Source organism: Mastigoproctus giganteus, chromosome 1 (assembly GCF_048544385.1).
Source record: "Mastigoproctus giganteus isolate SK-2022 chromosome 1, ASM4854438v1, whole genome shotgun sequence".
NCBI classification, from domain to species: domain Eukaryota; kingdom Metazoa; phylum Arthropoda; class Arachnida; order Uropygi; family Thelyphonidae; genus Mastigoproctus; species Mastigoproctus giganteus.
Window position 1 is genome coordinate 5,007,451 of NC_143575.1, and position 12,895 is coordinate 5,020,345.

General features: G+C 33.7%; 1 protein-coding gene across 1 annotated transcript in view; it reads right to left on the reverse strand.

The window, feature by feature from the left end:
- The window catches only part of LOC150090507 (uncharacterized), a 113,928-nt gene that overhangs the window by 41,695 nt on the left and 59,338 nt on the right, over positions 1–12,895 (reverse strand). Inside the window, exon 3 of the mRNA XM_090378553.1 lies at positions 601–672. Coding sequence (XP_090234679.1) covers positions 601–672 — 72 coding nt within the window. The remainder of the gene's footprint in view (positions 1–600; positions 673–12,895) is intronic.

Sequence of the window (12,895 nt, forward strand, 5' to 3'; positions counted from 1 at the left end):
ACCAGTGTCATGAGAAGGTGATCAGAAGGTAATGTGGACAACTCAGGTAAGATGTAAGGGAAAAAACAAGCGGAAATTAACAAAGTGCTCGAAAACATTAATGAGGTGATGGCATGGTTAGAACATCAAAGGTCATCTTCATTTATTGCATCTGAACACTATTAAGAATTATGTACTGAAAAAACAACATCATTAGTTCGGAAAACTAAATTACACAACTATTTCAAAAAACGGATGCTGAAAATGCAAGTCCATAACAGCATTGTATATTAGTAGAATGCAAAGGGAACGATATAACCTTTAATACTTTATGTCTTTTAGTTTATATACTCGTAAAATTAGTAACTAAAGTATTTATTTACTATATAAAGTGTTATGTTAAAAAAAACCAATATAAAAAAATGGTAAAATTTTTTCGGCTATAATGTAACTTATAACGGGAGTATTAAACTTGACACCTGACATCCATTTTATATCAAAATTGCACTGTATTTATTCATATATATAATATTTATCTATTAGTCATTTAACATATAATGTCAGGCACTCTGTAATTAACTCAATAAAATAAGAAAAATTTCTAAACATGACAAAACTTACCAAAAATACCATAAAGAATACACATAATCACAGCAAAGATTGTCTCCACAACAATACTGTTCGTCACCACATCTAGAAATAATAAAAAAAACATGTATACCAAGAGTATAGAAAGTTTATACTTTATTTATTAATGAAATAAATTTAATTTAAAAATTAAATGAAAATTTTTCAAATTTAATTTTATTTTAATAAAAAATTAAAGCAAATAAAAATAACATTTCAATGAAATTCACTACAAAATATATGGAAGTACATTAAATCAAAAATATAAAATTCTAATCATTTCATTTACAGTATATAAGACAATACTGAACAACAATGGGTGTTAATATTCTGGCATTTTTCAGTTCAATTCTTACTTATTACTTTAAACCCTTAGTAACTTGGGGAATATTCTCAAGAGAAAATCAGAAATGGCATTGGAATTGTAGAATGACAGACAAGAATATGAAGCTTACGTATCTAGTAGCTTACTAGTATCTGACATTAAAAAAAAAGTTTCTCAGTTCATAACAAGAAGGTTATTTATCATCATTATTCACTGGTTTATAAATTCACTAATTGCTAATGTTTTGTAATTTATTTCCCTTTACAGGGAAATAAATTACAAAACATTAGCAATAAACATATACAAATTCCAGAACAGCTCCATTATATATGTGAATTCTAATTTCTCTATGTTGAAATAGGTTGTAAATCTCTACTTGAGCAGAGGGTCAAAAATACAAATGAACAAGTTAAATTTACAAAACATTAGTAACAAAACACACACATCACAAAGTGACAGTTCCATTATGTAAATAAATTCAAAAATTCTCTACTTTGGGCCACCAGGTTGTGAATGTATATTAGAGTGTGAATGTTTCTCCATTTCAGGATATGGCATTTGTATATTACCAAAATTGTGTTCTTGACCCTCCTCTTAATTGTTTCCCAATTGCTGGTATAGAGTGCAAACCTTTGGAAAATGGGAGAAAGAGAATTTCTTCAATGATGCCCAAGCCAATTTAGTTGATTTTCTATGTATTCTATGAAAGGGTTTTATTTGGGTTCATTCAGTATACATGAATTAGAAATATGATCAGCCCCAAAAGCAACTGAAGGGAGGTTGTTCCAAAACTGTTAATGGTATTGACTGCTTTTTTAGTGGTTAAAATGCACATCTGAAGCCATATAAGTAGCAGCTTGGCTTGTGCTTATACAAAGTCAAACTCTGTAGAGTTGGTTGTACAAGATTTCCATATGATTCTTAGGTTGTTACTGTTTTCTTAGGTTTATGTGTACTTAGATATTGAACATGAATGATTATGTTTGATTTTACATAATTTAAGATTGCAAACTGCAAAGTCGAAAGACTGAGCTCTTGGAAATGGATAGGTTTTTTTTGAAAAATTTTGCCGTTTATTAACCTCATTAAAGTATTAAATCATATTCAATAAATAGTTTTATAGTCCTAGTCACGTTCTTAAGTTTATTTTTAAACTTAGCTAAGATTTTGTAAGTTACAATTTAATACACGTGGAACCTTTGTATTGATAATTTGGTGTGAATATCATATCTCATAACTTATTCTGTAGTGGGTGATGGGGAATTGTACTGTTTTAACTGTGGTAAATAGGTATCTTGAAAGTTTGAATCGCATAGGTTGCTATTAATTAGATAATTTTATTATCCACTGTAATTAACTTATAATTATAATGTAACAGTAAAACATAATACATATAATGAAAACCAGATAGCATAATACATCCAGGGTGTTGTGAAAGTCCATACTTGTAGGTAAAAATAAAACGCATTTTAACCACATTAATTATGGAGATGGTCAAAATGAGCTCCTTTTTCATTCATACATAGATCTATCCGCTTTTGTAGATTAGTGATTGTTCAGTGCAATACAGAGAGCATGACTGTCTTTACAAGTTCCAGTTTTGAATTATATTCTCCAAAAAAGCACAAGTGTTTTGCCATTTTATTTACTTAATTGTCATATTATATTGTACTTTATTATTTTAGAGAGTTAGAGACTTGCTTTCTTGCATCACGTGCAAAGGCACGTGATGCAAGAAAGCAAGCTTATATAGCATCAGCCAAAAAAAAAAACATATCCCCTTATTTCACCCATACCCTCGCTCCAAATATTTGTCAAGTTCTGTCTTGAATCTATTTAAGCTATCAACTTCTACAACGACAGATGGAAGTTTGTTCCAGCAATCAACCACCCGCTGGCTAAAGGCAAACTTCCGCACATCTATCCTACAACTGTCTTTACTCAATTTGAATTTATGCCCTCTCATGTGATTATTCTGAGAAAGAGGAAGAATCCCATCAGCATTGTGTATGCTCAAACTATTTAAGACTATACACCTCAATCAGATCACCTTGCAGGTGCCTAGTCTCCAGACACCGTAATTTTCAAAACTTAAGCCTTTCTTCGTACTTCGTAAGAGCAACCCTTTGTTCCATTCACTAATCTTGTTGCCCTTCTCTGTACTCGTTCCAACAGCTCTACATCCTTCTTAAAATGAGGCCTCCAGACCTGCATACAGTACTCAAGGTGTGGCCTGACCATTGCCTTAGACAAGGGGATAATCACCTCCTTATTGCTAGAAAAAATTCCTGTATATCACTGACAAGACACCATGAGCTACTCTTGCAGACCATCTGCACTGCTCAGAAAACTTCATATCTGCCTGCACAATTATCCCCAGGTCCTTTTCACTCTCTACCACTGTCAGTGTAGTTTTTGTAGGTTACTACTTAATATACATAAAACCATTGTTTCGTTCAAATCTTGCAGCCATTGTTATAGTATAGAGTGAATGGTACGGAATTCAAATTTTTAATTTTCATAAATTGGTTGCTCTAACGTAAAACTAGATGGCATAATACTTATCACTGCATTTATAAATCTATTAGATAGTGTAGTATTGATAATTAATTTATTAAATTTATGAATCTTATTAATTTTCATTGTTAATCAATAGTATTAAATGTCATGCCCCAGACAAGAGCAGCAAAGCAACAGGCACAAAGTGGCAGGAGTGCTGTGAAGTGGGGGAGAACCCAGATTCAACAACAGATCACAGCCTAAAAAAATGTGCAACTTGTGAAATGTAGTAGTAGTAGTAGTAGTAGTAGTAGTGGCACATGATGCAAGAAAGCAAGTGTAGAACTGTAGAACTTTCTGGAACAGAACATGATCTAGCAATGGAGGATGCCTTTGTGTGTGTGCTAGGTGCAGCGAGTGTCAAGGAATTAGGTAACAACTCAGCCTGCTGATGGGCACTTTATGACGGTTGTAAGAGTTGGGGTAGATGCCCTTGAAGGTATTAAAAATGGGGTACCCATCAAGCTCTGAGCTGCCCAACTCAATGCCAGAGTTTGTGCATCAGGTAACACAGCAGCAATGTCCAAGGCAGAATGTGCTGGTCCCACAGGAGTTAGTTATTGTTGGTGACTATTGTCAGGGAGACAGATGGGAAGTATATTGTGTAAAAAGAGTAGGCGGAATAGGATCAGGGTATGTCTGCCAGGAGCAAAAGTTGATGATGTTGTAGAGCAGATATCATATAATCTTTTAAGAGCACAAAGTGTGATACTGTTGCACACGCTGGCACTAATGACATTAAGAGTAGGAGATCTGCATATTTACTTAACAAGTACAGGTCAATGTTGAAAAAAAGTCACGAGTTAGGGTTAAATTTGAAAGTATCTGCAATTCTGTCCAGACACAGTAGAAGGGAGTACATGATGAGAGCCTTGTCAATCAATTCGGCACTGGAGAGACTGTGCAAGGCTCATGGGGTAGAATTTTTCTCAGTGTGGTCTATGTTTGCTAACAGGAGAGAGTGCTTCTACAGAGGATGGGATACTCTTAAATAGAAAGGGTGCAAGAATATTTGCTGATGCTATCAAGGCAACATTAGGCAGGTTGGAAAACTCCTAGCTTGGGGAATTTCACAGCCTAATAGATTAACAGCAGCCGCAGGCAGAGATGGAAGTGATTCTTGCAATACTTCTATTAGAATGAGCAGCAGCCTGAAAAGCAAGTTGCTGAGGAGTTCAGGACCTGCTTGGAGCCATGAAACAAGTAAATACACGGGCTGTGTTAGAGTAACTAAGAGTAAGAACAGGTGCATGTATACTTGCACATACATCAATGCTAGGAGTATAGTAAATAAATTTGATGAATTGGAAGTGCTGGTCAAGACATCAAAGGCAGATATTGTTGGGATATCAGAGATGTGGCATCAGAAAGATATAAGGAATGCAGAATTAGAATTTGGGGAGTACAATGTGTATAGTAGAAGAATAAGAGAAATTTACCTCAATATGATAGGTAGAACACTTCCATATGATACTTTCCAGAAATTAAAATGAATAAAAGATTAAAGATAAAATGATTTCAGTAAAAAATTAATTGAACACAATTCAAAAATTAACTAAAATTCAAATATCTCTTATTCTTCTACAAATATTAATATCATATTTTTCACAGTGCGGTCTGTGCTTGTTAACAGGAATGGGATACACTTAAATAGAAGGCATGCAAGAGTGTTTGCTGATGCTATCAAGGTAGCATTCGGTGGGTCAGAAAACTGTTAACTTGGGGGGAGGAAATCACAGAAAAAAAAAAAAAAAAAAAAGGTTAAAAATAGCCACAGGCAGAGGTGAAAGTTACTCTTGCACTGCTTCTATTAGAAGAAGCAGTGGCCTGGAGAGTGGGGTGCTGGGAGTCATCGTGAAACAAGTTAATACATGGGATATGTTAGGGTAACTAAGAGTAAGAACAGATGCATGTATATTTGCATGTACAGTAAACCCCCGCTATTCGCGGTATCTGTATTCGCGGTTTCGCGTATTCGCGGTCGCTGATTTAAACCTAAAAAAATGTGAATTTTAAAGCGCCGGAACATTTTCCGCCATGAAAAAAACATGGGTGTGGCTAAAATCATTTTGCCCAGTCCACAGAGTAGTACAGTCAGTCGTCTTATAACACGTGTTTACACTACACTAATTCAATCTTACACAATTTAGGGGAACGATATTGTATATAACACGAACTGAATTCGCATATGCACGATTCGCCTTTGTGTTTACAAGAAATGGCAGTCGAACGCGGAATCACCCCAACTGAACGCAGCACGATAGAAATGAAGAGAAGATTCTGAAAATGTATTTATTTTTTTATAGCAGTGAAGGGGAAACACATTTCACCATAATAACTTAAAAACCAACACAATTACAGCTATCGGTATTATCGCAAATGCAATTAGAGTTCACTACCAGTTTATAACAGATTCCACTAGCAGGAACGCAACTGGAAATTGTTTTTATTGTTTTATGGTAGTAACCCCCAGAAATGTAAAATGTGAGCTAGTGAGGTGTTAATAGAGTTGTCTCTGCCTTTATGGTGTTGTTTATTCGTTTTGCTACACGCTCACAGCTTTATGTGTATCAAGTGTGCCTCCTCATTTTGTAATTGTGCTTTATTCTCTAAAAATTAGTAAAAATAACTTAAAAGGTGTAAAAAGGAAGTGTCCTGCGCTCAATGGGTGGGGGGTGACAAAATCGCGAGCGCGGATGTTTCAAGCTAATCCTTGTTCAGTATGTGTAATGCACTTGTCATAGAAGGTTTCATCTCTTGCTTTTAATTGATACGTTTACAAAAGTGAAAAATCTACCATTTTGCAGTGTGTTGATGTAAACAGACTTTTTCGAGCGTGTTAAAGTTAAAAGAAAGTGATTTTATTGTGGACAAGTTCTTTTCTAATCCTACAAAAATATGGCCGCGAATAAAAAGGGAACTGTGAAAAGATCAAAGAAGGTGATGACATTAGCGAGTAAAATTGAATTGTTAGACAAAATTTCTAATGGTGAAAGTGTCTCCTCAGTGGCAAAACATTATAAAATCAATGAGTCAACGGTACGATCAATCAAGAAATCGGAAGAAAAAATCCGCCGTAGTGTCCGTGAAAACGCGCTAATGCATCAAAAATTTGCTCTATAACTCGTGATGTGAAATTAGAAAAAATGGAAAAGGCTTTAAATCTGTGGATAGAAGACCGAACTCAAAATAAAATTCCGTTAAGTTCACTTATCATTCGTGAAAAGGCAAAACACCTTTATCAACACTACACTTTAGTGAAACTGGTGATAGCACTCGCGGGATAAGTTTTTTAGCCAGCAAAGGCTGGTTTGAAAGATTTAAAAATCGATATGGTTATTTTTCGCCCAGCAACCCATGTTCTTGATATGTTTTTGAAAGGTTTCTTTAAAATGTCTAATAAATATGTACAGTATTACATTTAATAAATTGTTTCTTATTTTCATTTCGATGCCTTATGCTTTTTTTTTTTTTTTATGTACTTACTCTCTACGTTTGTCTATGTACATAGTCATATTATGTAGGTAAATACACATAATACGTACAGACAAAATTTTAGACTAATTTTTGTTATATATTTCATACTTTGGAACGGAACCCTTTTATTACCATGGGCGCCATAACTCAGTATTCGCGTTTTCAGTATTCGCGGAATTTCTCAGGAACATAACCCCCGCGAATAGCGGGGGTTTACTGTACACCAATGCTAGAAGTATAGTAAATAAATCCGATGAATTTGAAGTGCTGGTCAAGACATCAAAGATGGATATTGTTGGGATATCACAGACTAATATAATTTATATATCTGTGTGATAGATATAAGGAATGCAGAATTGGAATTTGGGGAGTATAATGTGTAAGGATAGACAGCATAAGAAGGGAGGAGGAGTTATGCTGTTAATTAAGAAAAACAAAATCTAAGAAAGTGCATCCAGTTGACATAGATGGACAGTGCAACGTTGAGTCAGTTTGGTGTCCAATGACTCTAATGAGTACAATGAACAATAGTACAGAGAAATAGAATGGGCCAGTAAATCAGACTGTATTATAATGGAGGATTTTAACGTCCCAGATATTGATTGGAACTTGTGGATTGATCACTCACACACTAGCAAGACGTTCGTGGATTTATTGGATGATTGTTTTCTGCAGCAGCATGTTTGAGAAGCAACCAGAGAGAGTAATAGTTGAGAGGCAACCAGAGAGGGTAACTGCTGATAACCATCTGGTTATCAGCAGTGATTATTCGTATATTAGGAATTTGCAGATAAAGGAACCAGTAGATGGCAGTGACCACAGTGTACTGATGTGGGATTTACTTAAAGATATAACTACCATCAGGGGTAAAGGAAAGGGTTTTTGCTTTTGTAAGTGACTACAGTGGTCTCAGAGAATTTTAAATTCTATACAGTGGGACCAAATGATGTTATCAAAAGCAAATTCTAAATTGGAAGCATTCAGGGAAGTAATTTTGAAACTACAAGGCTTTTTGTTCCAACTAAGAAATACTGTTCCAGGTTTAGGCACAAATGGATGTCAGATGAATTAATGACACTTGGCAAAGAATAAAAATGCATGCAAAAAAAGGCAGTTTATCAGAAATCTTTGGCAAAGGCTGCAAAGAAAATCAGCAAAGACTTCTTTACTTATATAAACTCTAAAAGGAAAGGGATGAATCAGATTGGTCCACTTCATATCAATGGTTTTGACTGTAGATGATCATTGTCAGATAGCTGCCAAACTAAATGAGTATTTTGCATCTACATTCACACATGAAGAGTTATATAAGGAGAAAGCCAGATGTTTATCAACCTCTAACAGGGAGTTAAATGATTTAGTAACTGAGAGCAAAGTGGAGGAGATATTGTTGAAGTTAAACATAAGAAAGGCGCCTGGGGAGGATGGGATCTATCCAGTTATTATTAAAGGAGGTGGCAAAGGAAGCAACAAACCCTTAGGGGGAAGTCCCCACTGATTGGAAATGTGCAAACGTATCTCCAATTCACAAGAGGTGACACGAGTAATTACAAACCTGTTAGTTTGACTTCTGTTCTGGGGAAAATAATGGTCACTGTTCAAGAAGCATTGCAGGATCATCTGGGCAAGACTGCAGTAATAACTGAGACACAGCATGGGTTTGTTAAGGGGAAAGTTCTGTCTGTAACAATTTGATTGGATACTATGACATGGTCACAAAGGAACTGAATGCAAAAAATAATTTTGATATCAGGTATTTGGATTTCAGAAAAGCTTTTGATACTGTTGCACATGGAAGACTATTGTACCAATTGGAGCAGTATTGCATTAAGGGCAAGTTGCTACAATGGATAAAAGGATGGTTAAGTGGGAAAAGACAGAGAGTTATAATCAATGGATGCCACTCTTCATGGACTAATATTATTAGTGGTGTCTCCCAGGGTTCGGTGTTGGGCCTGCTGTTGTTTTGTATATTTATCAATGATACTGATGAAGGTATATCAGGCTAAATGTCAAAGTTTGCAGATGACACAAAGGTTGGTAGGGATGTTAATAACAGTAATGACAGTATGCTGCTGCAACAAGTTCTGGAAAAGTTGGGCAGATGGGCTTAGAATTGGCAACTGAAGTTCAAATTTGACAAATGCAAAGTACCGCATATGGGTAGCAGTAACCCCAGAAAAATGTACTAACTGGGTGGTGTTACCTGTGTTGAATCCAGGGGGGTGACCAGGGGTGAGTTTAACCCCCGGTGGAATAAAATTCCCCTCTGGTGAAAAATAATAATTTTTATTTTATAAAACATGAATTCAATAAATTTATGTCAAATAAACAACACGAAAAATCACATCAAGTGTGGTACTTGTTAGGTGTAGATGCCGAAAATAAATCACTAAAATTCAAGACATGAAATTTTCAAAATAATTAAATGGGCAATATTCCTGGCTGCACAAATTGTAACTAAATGCCACTATTTCAAGTGTCTGCATTTTCGTTTTATGGTTTTCAGGTTTCTTTTATTTTCACACAAACAATCCTTTGATAGCGTTTCACACATGTGGTCTACTTGTGACTAATTCTTTATCTGTATATCACAAACAAAATTGCAGGCTGTGAATAGGTTTTCCTGAATTGGTTCCAGACAGATGCTATTGTAATCGTAATTATTAAGTGTCCAGTGGCTTTCAGGGGAGTCTGCAGCCACTAAATCAACAGTCAGCAGTTTCGATTTATGGTTTTCACATTCCTTTTTTTGTTTTTTTCAGAGCAAGAGTCTACTTGTGGCTAATTCTTCCTTTGTATACCACAAATGAGACGGTTTGGTCGCAGACTATAAACTATACATTTTATAACATTTTTATTATATATACATCTGTACTGTAATATTGCAAGATTGCATGAAGATAAGTTGAGGGCCCGAATGAGTTATTGGAAAAATTAATAAATGATTGATACACATGCAAAGAAGAATAACATTATGACAATACAGTACTTGCATGCTTGATTATAATTTGTATATATATTTTTTTTTTTCAAATTTTATTCGGCTTCATATTAAACTGATTACTGACAGTAATGTGGTTTTTGTGAACTAACTATTAGTATTTAGATGTTAATTAATAAATATTTCCTTTTGTTTTCTCATATTCTCTTATTGTAATATTCATAAATATAAATATGGATAAACTGTATATTTATATTTATGCATATATATATATATATATATATTTGAATAATGACAAAAGTTAAAATATAATAAAATAAGTAAATAAATATTGAGCTTTCATTAGAGGCAGCAACATGCACATCCCCCATATGAAGCCAAGATATATCCAATATTTTAAAATAAAATAAAACATAAGCCAGTAGTATGGCATTCCATGACCATTATTGGCCTCGTGGTCCTCTGTCGATATGGCGCATAATGGTCAGTCTATTATTTTGATTTTATTTTAATTTTGTTATCTTTTAGTAGTTCCATTAACTCTTTTTGGTGATATTTCATGTCTTTCGGAACTGGTACCTTTCTGGGGGGGTACTGCTAAATTATCATGTAATTGGCATTATTTTAAATTTTATATCGGTTTTATTAATTGGATTTAAAGTGCTAAATTATATAGGGGTTTTTTGGCTACTGTTTATGTCGTACTTTTATTTTCCCTTTCCCGTTCGTTCATTTTATTTTTATGTTAATTTTCGCTCTACAGTTTTTGCCATACTACTGGCTTATGTTTTATTTTATTTTAAAATATTGGAGATATATATATATATATATATATATATATATATATATATATATATCTCCAATGGCTAGTATATATCTCTAATGGCTAGTATAGCGTTCTGTTGCCACTAACTTATTATTACTTATTATTACCTGCTATATATATATATATATATATATTCATATTGTGCATAAATTTATATTTATGCATAAATATAAATATACAGATTTGTTTGTAACATATACATATGTTGTAAATATTAAATAATAATAAAAACACATACTACTTATACCCCCCAAAAGAAGTTTACATTCTTCCCCTCAGTGCATGTGCCCCCGAAGTTTACATTCTCTCCCCCCCATGGTGCAAACATTAGCATTAGTAGAGGCATACGATCAGTAGTGAGCTGTGAATATTTTAACAATGGGCTCGCAGTTTTTCCGACTTTCTACCGAGTAAATTTGATAGGTCACTGAAGTGACGTCATCCGCGGCTTCCACTAGAGGCACTTCCCACGCTCGCACTACTAGTACTGTGATTATAGCGCATGACGCATTTTTCGTGACCGATATATGATATCTCGAGTCAGGGGCGAATTTAGGGGGGGGACAGATGCGGTTTATTATCCCCTTAACTATGCGTATAAGTGAATGTGTAAAATGTTCCTAGGTCTATCTAAAAAAAACTTAAAAACCTGGTCGTCATGCCTCGCCTTACAATGATAACTGGATATGACAGTGTCTGGAGTTCTAACTTTTTAGAATTTTTGAATAGTATGACGTCACAATCATGCTTCCTGAAGTTACTACTGCAGTAAGTATGATTTCAACAATACAAATATTTGTCAACAATTTCTTTTTTCGTCTCACATTTTCATTACATTCCATTGTTAGGTGCCCCTAACAGCTGCGTATGTCGCTTCAACTAAAAGATCGGTACGTCAATCGGTGCTATTTTACAGAGATATTTAGATACGTTGCAGTAGCAAGTATACATCTCTTACTTTAATTATCATAAATCAATTGTATCTTGTCTTCCAGAAATTATGAAAATGTGCGAATGATCAATAAAATATTTACAATAAAAAAGCTTTTTTATTTCGTAATCGATACATACAAATCAAAATGCCTAAAAGAAATGCGAAGGACGTTTCGCATAAACTATCTATTGCGCGTATGCTCAGCATATGCGCAACTTTTTTATTCAACTTTTTTTTTTAAAAACTAGGGAAATGTAATGGATATATTTTTTTCATGATAAAATTTTACTATTGCAAATAAAAAATAACACGAAATATTTCCTATATCACAAATAACATAAAAACTATCACAAAGCATTCCACAATATCAAAGCGAATATTACACATAAAAAACAAACTTTCTAGAAAAAGTACACAAAAAAATCAGATTACATGAAAAAAAATTATTTCACAAATATTCAAGAAAAATTTATTCCAAAAATTTCCAATTTACTTCTTTATTAATATTTGTTGTCGATCTACTTTGCTCAATAGCTGAACAATGATTACAGAGGAATGATTTGATGTAACGATCTGGATCAAATTGAAACAATGGTTTTCCATTTAGATGTATGCTAATCATGATCTGCAATGTGTTTAATTGTTGACATTATTCATTCATTCAATAATATTCATTACTCTGAAAGCTTGCTCAGCTTCAGCACTGCTAATGGCAATGGTTTCAAAGATATTTTCTGGCTTTCTTAATTGAGAAGGTAATTTCACTCGATTTTGAAGATAAACTGTCTTCGACAAAATCTCTAAAATCATTAATTTTTATTTCATATTTTATCAGAAAACTTATATTTCTTATTCGTTTTTCACTGTCTTGCCACAGAGACTAAAGTTCTTTCAAATTCACGATTTCGAGTAGCATATGTTTAAAATTTTTTTCAATTGTATCGTTATTTTCTTTATTTAATTTAAAATCACCCTGTTCCATTAATAAGTTATCCTTTAAGGATAAAACAATGCATTTAATAACTTGTCACGATGTAATTTTTTATTTCAATTTTGATTCCTTCAAATTCTTTCCATTTCAACATGCTCTCAATTTTAGCTTCATAATTTCCTTCAGAATTTTTCAAATTAGCAATAGCATTGATAGTTCGAATAATTAATTTATATCAATTACAGAGTAATTGATATAAATTAATACCATTTGATACCATTGATACCATTTAG